General features: G+C 35.6%; 2 protein-coding genes across 2 annotated transcripts; one reads left to right on the top strand and one right to left on the bottom strand.

Annotated features, from left to right (window-relative positions):
- LOC132123162 (small ribosomal subunit protein uS7) lies at positions 1–2685 on the bottom strand. The gene is made up of 6 exons (XM_059533723.1): positions 2550–2685; positions 1844–1951; positions 913–1122; positions 651–779; positions 255–353; positions 1–118 (listed from the first exon to the last, which is right to left on the bottom strand). The coding sequence occupies exons 2-6, from the start codon at positions 1949–1951 to the stop codon at positions 50–52; spliced, it is 615 nt and encodes a 204-aa protein (XP_059389706.1). The 5' UTR covers positions 2550–2685; the 3' UTR covers positions 1–49.
- A 2513-nt stretch (positions 2686–5198) lies between these two features.
- On the top strand, positions 5199–17050 carry LOC132123460 (calcium-binding protein 39-like). Its single transcript, XM_059534079.1, has 9 exons — positions 5199–5339; positions 8612–8766; positions 8854–9018; positions 12005–12123; positions 14911–15079; positions 15198–15257; positions 15652–15717; positions 16359–16502; positions 16591–17050. Exons 2-9 carry the CDS (start codon positions 8653–8655, stop codon positions 16777–16779), a joined length of 1026 nt encoding a protein of 341 aa, XP_059390062.1. The 5' UTR covers positions 5199–5339; positions 8612–8652; the 3' UTR covers positions 16780–17050.
- The last annotated feature ends 1784 nt before the right edge of the window (positions 17051–18834 follow it).

The following is an 18834-nucleotide window of genomic DNA, read 5'->3' as shown; positions in this document are numbered from 1 at the left end:
TAGGATTCACTCTTCCTTTATTGTAGTCAAAATTGAAACAAAATGGAGATTAGCGGTTAGACTTGGCCACTCTCTCCAGCTCATCTTTCTTCTTGATGGCATAGGAGTTGGAGGAACCCTGCAAAAGAAAGAAAAAAAAACTTTGAAATAGCAATCCACTACAAAAATTCATAAAAGACTATTTACTATAGATGCCCTGAAAGTGCTGACGACATAGTACAAGTACAACACTCCCATCAGATGGTTTCTCTCACCTTGGCGGCGTTGATGAGCTCATCAGCAAGACACTCTGCAATAGTCTTGATGTTCCTGAAAGCAGCTTCTCTTGCTCCAGTGCAAAGCAGCCAGATGGCCTACAATCAACACACACAGTAAGTGACCAATTTCACATAAGACCATATCTTCACCTGCCATGTCTATGCTCTATATTTTCTGTGAATGGCCACCCAAGTCTGAAGAGGCTTTAGAGAGTGTCCTGGGATACTACAAGCATGCTAACATAAGACAAGTGCCTCATAGAAGACTATAACATGGACTTTCTTAATGCCATGTCTCTGGTCTCACTGTGAACTTATTTGCATTCTTTACCCCCAAAAATAAAATGTTAGCCAATAAACAAATAACTATGTGGGCTTTTTTTTTTAGCAGACCTGGTTGACCCTGCGCAGAGGTGACACATCAACAGCTTGTCTCCTCACGGTTCCAGCACGTCCGATACGAGTGGAGTCCTCACGAGGGCCGCTGTTGATGATGGCGTTCACTAGGATCTGCAGAGGATTCTGAAAACAAAAAAAAACATTGTCTACGATTTAGAAAGACATCTTAGAAATAGTTTGATAAATTATTATACAACATTCACATTTTACTATACATTTAAGCCAGACCCAAATCTGTGGAGAACTGTCGCCTCACCTCGCCGGTGAGCAGGTGGATGATCTCAAAGGCGTGTTTGACGATGCGGACGGTCAGCAGTTTCTTGCCGTTGTTGCGTCCGTGCATCATCATGGAGTTAGTGACGCGCTCCACAATGGGACACTGAGCCTTACGGAAACGCTTGGCTGCGTATCTGCCGCTGGAATGAGGGAGGTATTTGGCATATTTCTCCTTCACGGCAATATAATCCTGAGGAAAGAGAGACACATGTTGTTCCAATTTTAGTAAGCAAAAGGTCTTTTAATATAATTCTAAGAACACCTTCTACAAAGACTTGGCATGAAATCTTCATTGATTTTAAGCAAACTCAACTTTCCTATTAATATTTAATATGAACATTTACACTTTCACAACTTTAGAAACAATAAACGCATCAAATATGATACTTTTGATGAACGTTACTGCACATTTCTTAATTCTATTTCTTTTAGTTCAGTTCACCGCAATAAAAAGATAGAACTATATAATATTTATAAATGCACAGGCACATGAATATATAGATATAGAGACAAAGATTATTCCTCCTCTGGGTATGAGCTCCATATTGTCATATCATACTATATTATTTTTGTTCCATTTCATAATATATAAACTATGTGCCAACTGTTGTCAAATTATTCAATAGAGAATTTCAAAAATGAAATGCTATAATGGTATACTGTTGCTTTTTAATAAAAAAATTTTGTTGAATGTTATGAACTGTGCTAATGGTGTGTACTGTCCTAAATTAACCTCCAAGAGATGGAAAAATAAAGTATATTTAATTCTATTAACTTAAAATATATCAAATGTGATTAAAAACTCATATTTGGGGGGGAAATAATTGAAAAATGATTTACTTTAATATCTCAGGGCTAATGGTCAAATAAAAGCAATTTTGAGAAAAGCTGTAAATGAATGTGGAACTCACCTGCAGGGAGATGTCGTTGATCTGCACATCATCTGTGCTCCACTTGCCAAAGAGTTTGATCTCTGGTGTTTCAGCTACAGCTGGTACTGCCTCCCAATCTTCAGCCATCTTCAAAACCAAATGAGAAGAATATCAGTTTATGTACATAAATTTTGAGTGTCCAACAAACATAAATGAAACCAGATGTGTGGCCAAAATAACTAAACAAATAGGGGTGAAAATTCTGATATTAAATAAAAACAAGAGTGTCTAAATAATTTTTCATATGAAAATAATTCTATCATTGAAAAAGAAACATTTTTAAAGTAATAAAATACATAAAGAAAACGATATTGCCAATTTAATAAAAAGGATTACCGCGACCTGTCCTCATGTTGAAAACATTAAACGACCACGAACTATTTACATCCCAAATACACTCCAAACACATTAAAATTCACACATTAAAAACAGCGATTCTATCAATTAAAACATTATATGAGGAACAGAAACAAAAGTGTCACAGAACCGAGGTGTGGATTCACTCATGCTCGCTTCTAAAGAACCCGTAGACTCGGGGACAGCGTACAAATCCATCATTTTGACAAGCCATATATAACATATATGGGCTAAAACATCAATATAAGTATGTTAACAACCAGATGTGTGTACTTTGATGAGGGTGGAAAGGATATAAACGCTTTAATACGTGTTTTTTCATCGTTACCTTCGCAGCGTGTGTGTGAATGGCGCACTCGAGCAGGCGGAAAGGAGGAGCAACACGAGGAGCGAGAACAAAACCACTTCCGCTCGATGCGCGTCCGAGTCCAGCTCTTCTTCTCTGACGTTTAACGGCGGATGGCAAACCAGCTTTGATGCATAGTCCGCCACCTACTGGGATGGAGTGCGAGGCAGTGACATCAGAAGAGACAGCAAAAGAGAAAGAAAAAAATATATATATATTTATTACCACCTACCCTACCTTTCTATATTTCTTATATAACGTTGTTGCTTTCAAAAAAAAAAACAAGACAAAACAAAGAGCTTCATATCTTTTGTTAGAACTGTTACGTATATTCTGCGAAAGGTCAAAAGAAATTAAATAGATTTTAATTTATTTATTTCCCTTTCATATGCCATACAATTGATTATTAAATGCTCTACAGTGTCTGGAAGTCCACATTTGCATTTTATATATAATTATTTGTGCATCTTTATACTTAGAAAGATGGATATAGATAGCTGCCGCTGTTTGTCCAGTTAGTGGGGTCTTTGTACCAAGTCAAGCTCTTCTTCTGCATTCTCCTATCAATGCTTTCGGGGAATTTTTGCCCCCTGGCACTTGCTATGAATAGGATACAGTTAATGCACTAATAAGATGGTCTGCCAGCCGTCAATAAACATTAGAATAAGAAGAAGAAGGGTACAAATAAATCTGACCTAAACTTTACAGAATGAAAGACTTTCTTTTTAAAGAATAGCCATAGTATGTAAACTATACAAAATATTGAATTATTAAATTATCTACTTTTAAAAATTAATTTTGTGTGGGGTTTGCTGTTTTAGAGTTAGGGGTAACGTAGGTTAACAAGTATAACTCTGTAACAGACATCATGTAGGCTGAGTGGTGCAGTCTAATAAAGTTTAATATCATGATTTGTGTGCTTTTGTAATTTTTGCAATAAACTCTAAACTTACATTTCCCATAAATGAAAAAAGCAACCATTTTTTCTTGCAACCAAGTATTTTCTCACAACAGGGGCTGCTGTTTACGCACAAATCATTTATGCCATACATTTATAAAATTTTATTCTGATTTTATGTGATGAACATGCAGAGCTAATAGTAACTGATTACGTAATCAGATTCCAAATTACTTGTAATTCAATTAAATTACATTAAGTTACTTTTTTTAATGATTACATCATTACATATTTTTCACACAATAACAATAAATTATTCATAACTTATTGATTATCCCTAATTCTTCATCTTTTAAATGTTCCTTTCTAAAATACCCTACTGCTTATACATTCAGTAAATTTTCCAGTTTTGTGGAGATTCACAAAAAGACCAGTCACTTGTCAGGGGGCTATGTCCACTGGATGCATTAAGACATTAAACATTTGTCAGCTGAAACTTTTTCAACTAACATATTTACTTGATGTCTCCCTGAGAGGGTAAAATAATCATTTTAATAATCAAATATTCCATTTGCATGTTCATGGTTCTCTGAGGCTGGTTAATGGTCGTGCAGGTAACCACATGCAATATACAACATTTTTAGTAAGTGTTTTATTTTGATTGATTTCAAAATAATTATTAGCTTTTCATCAAACTCACAAACCCATGCAGTTCATTACACTAATGTGTAATACACTTCATGTTGTTATTTAATAAACAGAATTTTCTTACTCTTATAACAATATCTGGTACAAGATTATTAAATTGTTGTGATATTGATATTGGATTCCGTTATACTACAATTTTAGTCATGTCATCTGGAATCAGTAACAGACTACAATATGAAAGTCATTTTCCCAACTCTGTGAATATGAAACAATTCAAATTAAGATGGCATGTCTCTCTTTAATAGCCATGTAATAGCCAGATGGCATGTCTCTCTTAATTTTAACCATTAGAGGGCGGCAGAACCTTGTTTTGAAATGAGCAGAGGTTCTCAGTCAGAGGCCCTCCAGGGGGCCTCAAGATACTTCCAGGGGTCACAATAAAGGTTAAAATTATTAAAATGTAGTTATATTAAAATAATCTTAAATAAAAAATGGAAACTACTAAAATAAGACAGAATTATATAAAATAAATTTTATAAATAAATTACTTTTATTTTACTTATTTGGAATGTTATTATTATTATTATTTTATAGATTTTTTTCTTATGATTTTCTCTGAAAATATTTACAGATAAATTTAATTTTCATTTCATTTAAGACTTTATGGAGTTGAATTAATTTAAATTATGTTGTACGTCATTGTGTTTTTTTGGTATATTTTAATTTCATAAAATATCAATTTAAAGTTCCCATAAATATTTAGATATTGAACACATCAAATATAGACTACCTCATTTTGTATTTTATCTGTTTGTGTTATCACATTTTATATTTATAAGTTATAGTTACTACTTCATTCATTTAAATACTGAGATAAATATAACAATATTAAAAGAAGAAAAAGATACAAATAGGTATCTTGATAATCAATTATCATAGGGCCCACATGCTGTGCGTTGTGAATTAATACATTAAATATATATATATTTAAGTCTTAGAGTAACTCACAGTACACAGTACACAGTATTTTGCGTTTAACCTGAAAGCGTCAGGGGCTTTTATTTTGAAATCCTCCTCGCTGCAGGTTTGCGGAAGTCCTCGCTGCTGAACACACACACACATACGGTTGTCCGCACAAAACAGCCTAAGAAACAACACACCTAAACATAATATTCCAGGACTTACATCGCCGTTCACTAGAGAAGGCCGAAGGAGACCCAAACAAGGTGTGATGTTGTTTACTTCTCTTGTCTTGGTTCTTGTTGTGAAGCTCAGTGTTGTAAAGAGCACGCAGAGGCCTATTACAGCCATCATATGCACAAACCACAAATTTCGCACATTGCCTGATTCTGGTGAGATACTAATGGAGGAAAGTAGCTTCGTATCTTTTGCAGTTTGCAGAGCCTTCATTTAGATATAAACAAAAGTAATGGGACTTATCAGTTACCTGTTTCCATCACCATGATCCTTGGCTGTGTAATATTACTGAGGCTGTGTCTCAAACCATGTGATCAACCTACACAGGAGGCATTTTTGGGAATCATAGACATGTTTAAACCAGTGAATCATCATTATAGAATGATTCTAAGTTGACAGCTGACTCTGTTTTAGTTCCTCTGTCATTCAGATTGATGAGCAGAGTTTTGTTTAAGGGTTTATATTACATTTAGACATGGTCTGCAGGTGGATAAGCTTTACAACTTCTGCTGATCTGCATAGATCTTGATGCTGTATCCAGTGTGGGTTGATATGAACAGTTTGGACGTGTTCAGAGCTATAAAATATTGGTCATGGGTAACCTGACTGTGCACCTCTATTGCTGTGGTTTTGATCTATTATCTTCATTACCACCAATATATATGATGATCAGTCTCGAATTAAAGTAATGAATTAAATAAAAAGACTTACAGTCAGGACACAAGTGTGCATGTTACTGCATTTTTAGAAGTTCTCTCCTGAACCTTTTACTAGATACTAAACATAATTGAAATAGCCTGTATAGTCATTTTGAGATTAAATATTTGTTAAAGGTTTTTCCAGTAAATAATAATAATATATTTATAAATTGTAGAATGCATAATGATATTATGAATATTAAGTGTATAAATTATGTTTAATATATTCAAATTGTTAAAGTAAAAATATTAAATGAAAGATTATTTCACTGAATAACACAACATCATACTATATGGGGTAAGTTGTCACAATGTTAACTTGCTGTTAATCAACGTTTTATATTAAAATAAATATAGAAATAAACATACAATGCAATATCCGACTACCTTAATAAATGTAAGTTCTGTACTTTACTCTTTTATATTTTGTTGTTTTTGTTTGATTAAAAAAAAGTGTGAGAGTTCCTGAATAAATATCTAAAAATAACTTTGAAAGATTTGTTTTATCTGTTTATTTTGTCTGTTTTACTTTTGGTCAATTAAACTTTTTCAGTTTTCTTATAATAATTTCCAAGCTATTGTTAAATTGAAAACTGTAATATTTGATCTTCATCAAACAGATTTATTGATGGATTAATAATAATATAATAGACTTTAATAAACTGTAGTAAATAAATAGTATAGAATTACAACATATGATACACAATGAAATAAACGTGAAAAAAAATTAATTCACAGTAAAAAAAAAACATCAACAAGATACTATGATGTAGCCCTTGTGGTATGTGACAACTAGCCCTTGTCTCCTCTGCATATGATTTTATAAGGTATGATTTTGGCATTAAATCTTATTTGTTGGATTTCTGACAGTTTGCAGCCATTTTTGCTGGCAATGCACATATCAGGTGCAACAGCAATAATTTGTGATGGCATTACATTAATGTGGAGTGAGAGTTTAGATACATCTGTTTGCATGTAAACTCATCATGCTAATTATCGGTCTCAGCAAGCCGTGGCATCTATTGGGGCAGACATGGTCAGTGTGGTCACCAGGTCAAGGATTTGGCTAACTTGCACAAACTTTGTGGAGATTAACCGGCTGGACGTACGGTTCTGTGATGCAAGGATCCCATGAGCTGCCACATGCAGACAGTGTTTAATTATGCAGCAGAATAATAGTTATTATAAATAAAAGTGTAATTGATTGGTTTTGGGGAAGAGTTATGAAAAAACTGCAGCACTTATGAATGGCTTGTATTCAGGTCAGTAGTTATTGAGTTCCTGTTCGTTATAAAGCATGCTTGAGTTTTACTGCTGTGATCTTTATGGAGGAAGCCAGCATGCAGCCGTGTTCATTGAAGATGTTTTTGCTGCACGTTTCCTGTTTGCTTTGGCGACTTTGCAGCATTTGTTCTGTTCGAGACACCTGTGTGTGTGTGTGTGTGTGTGTGTGTTTGAACTTTATGCTCCCAGCAGTCATTCAGTAAGTGGCACATGGCTACTACAGAGTGTGCATGATGTGTGTGTGTTGTATATATGGTGTGGTTGATGCTGACATTGATTGGTCCGTGTGTTCAGGGTCTGGTTTGTTCAGTGTGAGTCTCGTGTTTGTGGTAATTCCAGTTTTTGACTTTATCTACTCATCTACTTCCTTCTTCCTACACTTCTCTTAATCTAGTTTGTTACTCATCTTTCGCTTATTATTTAGTTTTTTGTTACTGTTGACTTGTTTGTTTGTTCATTCATGTTTTTGCTAGTCAGTTCATTCTCTCAGTTGTTTTTCTATTCATTTATTCTTTAATTCATTCATCTGTTTATTACTTCATTTACCTTCCTGTAGTCAAACAGTAGCGCGTGGCGCTGTCAACCACAAGTTAATGGGTTCAGTTCTTAGAAAAAGCAAGTACTGATTTAAAAGTGTACGTTAAATTTAGTTTAAGTCACTTTGATCTTTAGTTCATTCATTTGTTTCATTTATTTGTTCTTTTTTTCTGTTTGTTTGTTCGATCTGTCCATGACTTCATTTATTTTTCCATTTGTTTGTTCATTCTTTCATTTGAATTCCTGATTGTTTGTTAAATTGTTCATGTTTGTTCTTTAGTTCCTTCTTTTATTCCTTTTCATTTGTTCGCTCACGTTTACCATTTGTTTATTCATTCATTTAGTTTATTTATTCATTTGTGCTTTCATTTTTTTGATCCTTAGTGCAATCAACTGCTTGTTTTTATTGGTTTGTACTTTCATATCTTTTCATGTGGTTTTTGTTTATTTGTTTATTTATTCATTCCTTCCTATGTTCAATCTTTTGTGGGGGGTTTTTTGTAAGTAATTTTTTCTCTTTGTGTGCTCATCATTTGGTTCATTCTTTTTTTTTATATAATTTGTTCTTTCACATTTTCTTCCATTGATCATTATTTTCTCATTTTCCTAGTTCATGCTTTGTTTTCTGCGGCATTGAGAGTTACGTTTCCCTTTTCCTGAAATTGGTTGTACATTGTTATTTGTTCATTTGTTTGGTTATTCTTTTGTTTGTAAAAGTTTGTTTGTTCTTTCTTTCTCAGTTTTTTTGACATTCTCTCTGTTTTTTTTTTCACTTTCACAAGTTGGCTTTCTTCTACCTGGTTTGCCCTGGTAACGTGTTGCCATGCCGTTCCCTTTCGGTAAGTCTCACAAGTGTCCAGCGGACATTGTGAAGAATCTAAAGGACAACATGACCATTCTGGAGAAGCAGGACATTTCAGACAAGAAGGCTGAGAAGGTAATAAAGACATATGCAGTGTGTTTGAGCTTGTACTATGACTATTACCCATTAAAAGCCATTAATGAGAGGAGTGTGTGTCCTCAGGCCTCTGAAGAAGTGTCCAAATCTCTGCTGGCCATGAAGGAGATTCTCTACGGCACGAATGAGAAGGAGCCGCAGACAGAAGCCGTGGCTCAGCTCGCTCAGGAGCTCTACAACAGCGGCCTGCTCAGCACCCTCGTCGCAGATCTGCAGCTCATCGACTTTGAGGTGCCAAATGAGTCAAATGAGTCAAAACAACCTACGTAGGACACATGAATCAAACTGTGATGTGAAGGTCATCAGGGACACATTTGTAGAGCAAAATACCCCACGAATCCCGAACAACATTAAATATGCATCTAGTTCTGCTGTTCTTCACTTTTCTTGCTCTGAGGCTTTGAAGACAGAAACAGAAACCAAGAGTGTCAATTTAAATGAGTTTAATTAAATATGTCTATAAATTAGGGCTGTGCAATATGGACAAAAAAAAACTATCATGATTTTTTGATCAATTTTGCGATTTCGATTTTTAATCACGATTTTGACACACACAGACATGCTTTACAGTCATGAGTGCATTCAGTATAAATTTTAAACATATTTCCAAAAGAAGACCAATGAGAGCTTTATCAAATGTCTCTAGAACAGACATAAGTCAAAATAATCACTAAGTAAAGATGTCAAACTAAATGTCTAGACATATGGAAAAAAATGTAATAAAATAAAACCGTGTTCAAACCGTGTTTTTTTTTTTTTGCCATGCATTGGTCATAGAGCTCACTGTAGCGGTGCCTCAGGTGTTATATGTTTTGCCCAATATACTTATTGCCCAAGGGTCACACATACTCAATCTGCAGTGCGTATACAGTAAGTTATGTGTACGTGGTTCAGAAGCAGCAACGAGAGCGCATTATTGTAATGCGAAAGCACATTAAAATCATGCGCGAGCGCGAATCTATCCACTCGCACCAGTGATGCGCGGGTCAATGTATTAATAACCCGCACCCGCCCGACATTTTCAACTAACCCGCCGGCAAAAAAATTAAAATTAAATATTGTACCCGACCCGCTTCCTGACCCGCATTTTTCACTGTAACGTCATTGGGCCATAGGAACGTAGGCAAAACTAACTAGGCAAAAAAACAAAACAAAAAAAACAACATAACTTAATATATTATAGTTTTGTCAAGAATTATAAAAAATCGTCAGTAAGCTCATAATTTGCACTAAAATAGTCTAGTCTGGCTATGTCTATTTGTATGTTTCTGCAAGGTCAGCAGACATTGGGGCTCGGGTTTGTTTTCCGATCAGAGCTCGTGAGCAGAGACCTGAATAGCAGAATCCGCTCGCTCATTCCGTGGGGTCACTCGCTCAACCCAGAATGGCCTGCCTGCTGGTTCGAAAATATGAAAGGAGTCATTTTATTGTTTAGTAATAAACTGGTGTTATCTGTGTCGCTGCAAATATGAAGTTGACGATGCAGACTCGCCATGAACGCCAGAGAGTAATGCACATTTCATATGGATTACATCATCAGAGTAGCCTAGCCCGTTTATTTAGGTTTGAATATTTTCTTGTGAGGCACACGCTGAGTTTAGTTCACATGCAATACAAGTGATCGTGCCGGCGCCTTATTACATTGTCTACTAGGCTATATATATTTGCTTCTTATTTATTAAATAGCCTATGGTCAACTGATTGATAAAACATTGATCAAAATTAAAATACAATTTATACAAAACGAAAATCCTTTAAAAAGAGTTTTCTATAAAACAAAACTTCATGAAGTCGTCAAAATCATGTTTTACCAAAAACAGCATGCAGTCTTCTTTGCCGCCTCCATCTCTACCTGCAGACTGAGCTCGTGCGTCATCTTCATGCCAGTTATTCAGCCAATAAAGTGTAGGCCTATGTATTTAAAAAATGTGTCTAGTACTAGGACCCGACCGACCGCGACGCGAATATCATCAAAAATATTTTTGAATGACTCATAACCGCAGGTAACTGCGGGCGACCGTGGGCACCCACTCATTTTGGATCAACCCACGCATCACTGACTCGCACGCAGATTTCCTTTGCTCTGTTAACAAAACCAGATGCGCGTGCTCAGATCACAGACTATAATGTACAACGTGTCTCTTGCTCAACCTGTGTCCTGTGCACTCACAACTCTCTCTGTGCTCACAGCAAGATATTAAATCTTTTCGCACCTTTCTATTTATAACCTTTTCTGTTCTCATCTTTTTACAACGTGCAGTGTGAACGTTCTGTTCTGTTAACATGGGCTTGAAAAAAAGGCTACGCATCATACAGACAGAGTGTGTGAACCTGGAGTTAGGCATATGCCCAGTCTGCTCTGTTCTCGCGCTCCACTTAGGCGCGCTGCATCCTGATTGGTTCAGATAACATACTGCGGGAGGTCGGGGCTGCAGAAAATCGTGCTATAAAGCGATTTAGAAATCACGCACACTCAAATACGATTTTATTTCGATTTCGATTAATCGCACAGCCCTACTATAAATCTTATAAATTATATTTGTAATATAATAATAAAGCTCAATTAAAATATAAGTAATTACTACAATACAATTCTGTAATTGCAGAAGTTTCAACAACTAAATGGTTTTACACTTTTTATTACCAATAAACACAATTTCGGTACTATTTTTTTGTCATTTTTTATCCTTTTTTTATGGCTATTTCTACCTGATAAAATATATTTGAAAGAAACATAAGTAGAAATAATTATAAACTTTTTTTTAATTTTTTTTTATAATTTATAATTTTCTCATGCTTTTTCCAGGTCCAAAAATCACAAAAAAAGGTTTTCCATGACTATATATTTAAAAGTTTGTTTAGTCTCATTTTAAATCATTTTAAGCCATCTGTGCTTAAGCCCCCTAATGTTTCTCAACTCTCTCTCATAACATAATTATTTCAACTTCAACTTTGTTTAATAGGTAAGAAACAACCATTCAATTGAAAACAAAAAAGAAAAACCTTATGCACGAGATGTAACATCTTCCCTGATGTATCCTCATAAGAGATGCTCCCCTCAATGCCATCTTATCAAAAGTGGCTACTTATGCAACTGAGAGACGTTAATACTGTTTGCATTCATCAGATGTCAATGCCAAAGGCCACTTATGATCCGTTCAGCCGAGATATAGTTATAATACCAGTTTTAATATATGATTTTGTTATTTGTGTCTAGGGCAAGAAAGATGTGGCACAGATCTTTAACAATATCCTGAGACGTCAGATCGGCACTCGGACACCTACGGTTGAATACCTGTGCACTCAACAAAATATACTCTTCATGCTGCTTAAAGGGTGAGACACGCACACAAAGATATTCTGGAGACTTTTATTTGATTTTTATTCATTAATATAATATATAACATGAAATTCTGCAGCTTTCTTGACTTAAGATTTAGAGGCCAAGCAATGCCCAAATATTTATATGTTCAAATCAAGATATAAAGAAATAATGGTGACAAAATATAAGGCTGAGGGAGGGATCTTGGGGTGATTGTTATTGCATAAAAATGGTAGTGGGGATGATCTTAATTGTTCTTACTATTAATAGTGATACTATAAATGGTGATATTTGTACAATAGAATGGGATACAGTTTTATAGCTAAGAAAATAATAATACTGCTAATGACATGAGCAGATAAATAAATGACCACAATATTGTAATTTACTACTAAAATTTAGTCATTAGTATTGGAACTGATGTATTGCTATTTTGATGGTAGAATACATTATTATTATTACTATCATTATCATTGTTATTATTGGTACTACTATTGTTATTTAAAACTGTGATCTAACAATATAATAGGATATGGTTATATTACATGAGTATTATAAATACTGGGACATATTATAAGATTATATTGTATTATTTTGATTCTTGAGATGGTCCTATTGTAATAGGGTATTTGTATATAAAAGTTATAAATTATTAGTTACAGACAATGGAAGTAACCATATGGTGTAATATATGGGGATGAATTGGGGGTGCAACCATAAAGATATGAAACTGTAATTTTTTGTGAAGAATCAACAACAAGTGGGACACAATCATGAAGTGGAACGAAATTTACTGGATATTTCAAACTTTTTTAACAAATAAAAAACTGAAAAATTGGGCGGGCAAAATTATTTAGCCCCTTTACTTTCAGTGCAGCAAACTCTCTCCAGAAGTTAAGTGAGGATCTCTGAATGATCCAATGTTGACCTAAATGACTAATGATGATAAATAGAATCCACCTGTGTGTAATCAAGTCTCCGTATAAATGCACCTGCACTGTCATAGTCTCAGAGGTCCGTTTAAAGCGCAGAGAGAGCATCATGAAGAACAAGGAACACACCAGGCAGGTCCGAGAAACTGTTGTGGAGAAGTTTAAAGCCGGATTTGGATACAAAAAGATTTCCCAAGCTTTAAACATCCCAAGGAGCACTGTGCAAGCGATAATATTGAAATGGAAGGAGTATCAGACCACTGCAAATCTACAAAGACCTGGCCGTCCCTCTAAACTTTCAGCTCATACAAGGAGAAGACTGATCAGAGATGCAGCCAAGAGGCCCATGATCACTGTGGATGAACTGCAGAGATCTACAGCTGAGGTGGGAGACTCTGTCCATAGGACAACAATCAGTCGTATACTGCACAAATCTGGCCTTTATAGAAGAGTGGCAAGAAGAAAGCCATTTCTTAAAGATATCCATAAAAAGTGTCGTTTAAAGTTTGCCACAAGCCACCTGGGAGACACACCAAACATGTGGAAGAAGGTGCTCTGGTCAGATGAAACCAAAATCGAACTTTTTGGCAACAATGCAAAACGTTATGTTTGGCGTAAAAGCAACACAGCTCATCACCCTGAACACACCATCCCCACTGTCAAACATGGTGGTGGCAGCATCATGGTTTGGGCCTGCTTTTCTTCAGCAGGGACAGGGAAGATGGTTAAAATTGATGGGAAGATGGATGGAGCCAAATACAGGACCATTCTGGAAGAAAACCTGATGGAGTCTGCAAAAGACCTGAGACTGGGACGGAGATTTGTCTTCCAAAAAGACAATGATCCAAAACATAAAGCAAAATCTACAATGGAGTGGTTCACAAATAAACATATCCAGGTGTTAGAATGGCCAAGTCAAAGTCCAGACCTGAATCCAATCAAGAATCTGTGGAAAGAACTGAAAACTGCTGTTCACAAATGCTCTCCATCCAACCTCACTGAGCTCGAGCTGTTTTGCAAGGACGAATGGGCAAAAATTTCAGTCTGTCGATGTGCAAAACTGATAGAGACATACCCCAAGCGACTTACAGCTGTAATCGCAGCAAAAGGTGGTGCTACAAAGTATTAACTTAAGGGGGCTGAATAATTTTGCAAAAAGTTTGAAATATCCAATAAATTTTGTTCCACTTCATGATTGTGTCCCACTTGTTGTTAATTCTTCACAAAAAATGACAGTTTTATATCTTTATGTTTGAAGCCTGAAATGTGGCAAAAGGCCGCAAAGTTCAAGGGGGCCGAATACTTTCGCAAGGCACTGTATATATGTGAGATAAACTGTTCTAATTTTCTATGTATGTGTCTTAATATGTATTATTGTTTTATTTATTTATTTATTTATTTTGCTCGAAATAAACTACTACTACTACTAGGCGGGTGTTTCGATCAAATCTCAACCAGGAAACTGGTTTGGTGACTAATATGAGTTTTTAGGGGCACTATCTGATCACAGATTAGTATATACTCTTAAGATAACTTCGAGTCAACGTTTGCTGTGTGCATATCAGCAGTTTTTGGCAGTTCACTGTCAAATTGTTAATTTTGTTATTATTTACTCACCCTAATGTAGATTCAAACTTTCTGTAAAACACAAGAGCAGATGTTTAGACACACTGATGCTTTTCTATACAATGGAAGTGAATGGTGACCAAGGGTCATTTAGTTTGATTGTCTGGAAAAGAACCGAAGCGGCATGAACATTAGCATCTCCTTTTGGGTCTATGAAAGAAAGTCAAACATGTTTGGATCAACGTGAGAATGCGTGCATGTTGGCAAAATCTTTCTGCTGTTGAGTTCCTGTCCTTTTTGTAGTTACGAGTCTCCAGACATCGCTCTGAACTGTGGGATCATGCTTAGGGAATGCATACGGCACGAGCCGCTGGCCAAGATCACCCTCTGCTCCGAGCAGTTCTACGATTTCTTCAGATACGTGGAGATGTCCACCTTCGACATCGCCTCGGATGCATTTGCCACTTTTAAAGTGAGTGTTTTTGTAAATGTACAAGCCTTGGGTGTTTGTTTTGTCTGACTGGCATCTTTGATTGCTTCATATTCAGATTAAGTGTATTCTGAATTCCATTTGTTTGGTTTTCTTCCAGGATCTGCTGACGAGACACAAACTGCTCAGCGCTGAGTTCCTGGAGAAGCACTATGACAGAGTGAGTCATTGGGTTGGTTTGGGATCTGAGTGGATCTGTCAGTCATTCTGCTGCGGGTTCTTCTCACAACTGTTTGTTTGCATTTAATGTGAAAGTCAATACAATTGTAAGTGATTTGAATTTTAAGGGGGTCCAAAGAGTATATGGGCACTTATGTCTGACTTAAAAATTTAATAGATAAGAAAAATAAACCAAAAATAATGCTAGAGCTTTTCTAAAACTAACTTTACATCATCATATTAGCACAGTGACTTTTAATTAGATAGAAAGTGCTTTCTTTGTTTAAATAAATGCCACTTGGTTCAGTATTTTATCTAATGCAAGTGTGCCTAATTTAAGATTTACTAATTTAATATTATCTTTTTCCCTTCTTTTTTCCACTTTCGTTCTTCAGTTCTTTAGTGAATATGAGAAACTTCTTCACTCAGAAAACTATGTGACTAAAAGGCAGTCTCTAAAGGTAAGAAACGGGTTCAGTTGTGTGCTGTGATGGTTTTGCTTATTTAAAGTAAAGCTCAACAGTTTGGGACCACAACAAATTTTTGGTGTTTTTTAAATGCAGACGTCTCCTCTGCTCACAGAGGCTGCAATTATTTGATCAAAAATACATTAAAAACTGTAAATATTGTGAAATGTTATTACAATCTAAAATAACTATTTCCTATTTTCATATATAAAAATGTAATTTATTCTTGTGATGCAATGCTGAATTTACAGCATCATTACTCCAGGCTTCAGTGTCACATGATCCTTCAGAAATCATTCTAAAATGCTAGTTTATTTCTCAATCTTATCACTGTTGAAAATAGTTGTGATGTTTTTACTTATATTGATTTTTTTTTTCAAAATTCTTTTATTAATAAAAAGTTTGAACAGCATTTTTTTATGAAAATTTAACTCTTTTGTAAATTTATAAATGTCTTTTGATGAATAAAAATGTAAATTTACCCCTAACTTTAAATGGTAGTGTATATTTATTTGTGTGCGTATAGTTGCCGTGAAACAGCTCTATAATGCATTTAAACTCAGTTGTGTGTATGTTTACTGTAGCCACTAGATCTTTATTTTTATGATGTTTTATGTCTTTCCTCTTCTTCTTAGCTTTTGGGAGAGCTGCTTTTGGACCGGCACAACTTCACTATAATGACAAAGTACATAAGCAAACCAGAGAACCTCAAGCTCATGATGAACCTGCTGAGAGACAAGAGCCGCAACATCCAGTTTGAGGCCTTTCATGTATTTAAGGTATGAATTGTCAGCTGAATCTTCCCTCCGTCAAGCTTGTCTCGAGGGACAGTATTCTGAGCGATGACGTATTTCTCTGTGCATTCAGGTGTTTGTGGCCAATCCGAACAAGACCCAGCCCATCCTCGACATCCTGCTGAAGAACCAGACCAAACTCATCGAATTCCTCGGCAAGTTCCAGAATGACCGCAGCGAGGACGAGCAGTTCGGCGATGAGAAGACCTATCTCATCAAACAGATCCGAGACCTCAAGAGGCCAACCCCGCAGGACGCTTGAAAGGATCACGACTGTATACACATGCATAGAGGACATCTAGACAGTGTTTTAGGCAACGTCTGGATGATGTTTGGCTCTCTGGGACGTTGAGTGGCCGCAGCACTGGGCATGTTTTTGTGTTTCGCAGGAACCGTTAAATGCCATTTGAGCTCGGTGGGTGAGAAATATGACGAAAAGGATGAAAAGTAGTCTTGCTTTGCTGGAAATTCAACCTGTCCTTCTACAATGTTTTATTCTCATGTTTCAAAAATCGAGCAAAATGAACAGAAAAGGCGGATGTAGATGCTGCTGCTTTGCACATAAAAGAAAGAGGGTTCTGTACCTCATGCACAAACATACACTCAAATGGCTCTTGATGCTAATTGGATATTAATGAATTCCAGGAAAGATATTCAAATGCACATTGGTGCTCATTTTGAGGTTGCATACAGTGAGTGAGTGAACGTGTACATAGGCTTTTTCACCTTTATGGTTGCTATCAGATTCATTTTCAAAGACCGCAATTAGTAAATGTGTTGACTGAGGAGGGTTTAGTTATTGTTAGAGCTATTGACCCTGATTTAATGTCTTCTCTTCTTATTAGTCACTGTGTCGAGTGGGTGTAATGGAAACTTCACTTCTCTACTTTCTGTGACGGTGACTTTAAGATCTGTGCCCTAGCTCCAGTGTTTTTTTTCGTTTTTACTTTTAGTGATAGTTCTCAGCATAACTAACCCTACCACTCATACATTTTAGATAGTTTATATGTTAACTTGTCCCTTGTTTGAATAATTGGATGAGTTCATGTTCATGGGTGAGTCTCACAAAAACATGGCTAGGTTACATTTCACCCCAAAATCAAAAGAATTTTTTTTTTTTTACTTTTACATATATTGGTAGAAAGTCTGTACAAGTACTAATATTTATTATTTAAAAACATTTATAAATATATAAGATTTTTAAAATATAATTATAAATAGTATTATATATTATATAAAAATATTTTACTGAAATATATTTGTATACAGACTTTAGTATATTATGCATTACAGAAATTGGGGCATAATTGTCATTTTACTAATCTGAAGTTATATAACCATGCACAAACTATAATTTCATATATCTTTTAATTTTGTGTTGAAATGTGACTTGGTCAGGTTCATTAATGGTTTTGTGATATTTGACTGAATGCACCAGCTTACATACTGTGTCTTCTTCCTTCCTGTAGGTTTTAAGTTTTAAGGAGGGGGAAGTAACGAGTCCAGTATGAGATGTTTTTATCAGTAGACTAATCTGAAATGGTTGGATGTAGAGAAGCAGCTCAAGCTCACATTAGCACCTAGAGAACATTTGAGCAGCTACGTCCTTAATGAATGTTTTATGTAGGTTTGTTTTAAGAACAGTGCAGTGCTTGATGGGGGTTTTCATTTAATACGTTAAATCGGGTGCAATAATGAAAAACCACACAAAATTGAAAGTGATTTAGAGGGTTTGGTTGATCATTTTTGTGTTAGTTTGCATTACTGCTTTTACTCACAAGACAGCCACAACCATCTGCCATAAAACCCTTCTTTTCTTCCCAGAGTGAAAGCAGGTGTTATTCATAATGTTAACTCTTACTCATTTTCGATACAGAACTTTACCCGACCTCTCATAAAACATGTTCTGCCGAATGTTTACAGTACTGGTCTGAATAACAGGGATCGTCTACAACAGTATTTTATTGTAGTGAAATGTACAAAAAAAAAACCTTACGTAAAGATGTTTTTTTTTTCATATTTCAGTCTCTGCATATGGCAGACTAATCTGTGGTTTAATCTGCATCTAACTAGACTTTTTCATTGGTTGGCACATAACAACAGCCGTTCACAGTCATCTTCTATGCCTGACATCATTATGGCCCCAAGCATTAAGGATTCTGAGAATTAGCAAACTTATCTTGGCATATCAGTGCATGTTTTTAGATTAAGCATGAACGTCTAATGGGCGGACTGGAAACCTATTGGCCTGCTGTCTGTTCAATTAAACAGTCCAATCTAACCTATAATGTTGATCTGGCCTGAGTGATAAGACTCG

This window comes from Carassius carassius, chromosome 41, assembly GCF_963082965.1.
Source record: "Carassius carassius chromosome 41, fCarCar2.1, whole genome shotgun sequence".
Classification (NCBI taxonomy): Eukaryota; Metazoa; Chordata; class Actinopteri; order Cypriniformes; family Cyprinidae; genus Carassius; species Carassius carassius.
This window is presented reverse-complemented; position numbering and strand designations above follow the sequence as displayed.

Bases quoted from the DNA above. Each gene is read 5' to 3' on its own strand.
- LOC132123162 (XM_059533723.1), bottom strand. From the start codon at position 1,951: ATGGCTGAAGATTGGGAGGCAGTACCAGCTGTAGCTGAAACACCAGAG. The intron at 1,123-1,843 runs GTGAGTTCCACA...CTCTTTCCTCAG, and splicing joins TCAACGACATCTCCCTGCAG to GATTATATTGCCGTGAAGGA. The intron at 354-650 runs GTCTGCTAAAAA...TGTTGATTGTAG, and splicing joins CTCTGCGCAGGGTCAACCAG to GCCATCTGGCTGCTTTGCAC.
- LOC132123460 (XM_059534079.1), top strand. From the start codon at position 8,653: ATGCCGTTCCCTTTCGGTAAGTCTCACAAGTGTCCAGCGGACATTGTG. The intron at 8,767-8,853 runs GTAATAAAGACA...GTGTGTCCTCAG, and splicing joins CAGACAAGAAGGCTGAGAAG to GCCTCTGAAGAAGTGTCCAA. The intron at 16,503-16,590 runs GTATGAATTGTC...CTGTGCATTCAG, and splicing joins AGGCCTTTCATGTATTTAAG to GTGTTTGTGGCCAATCCGAA.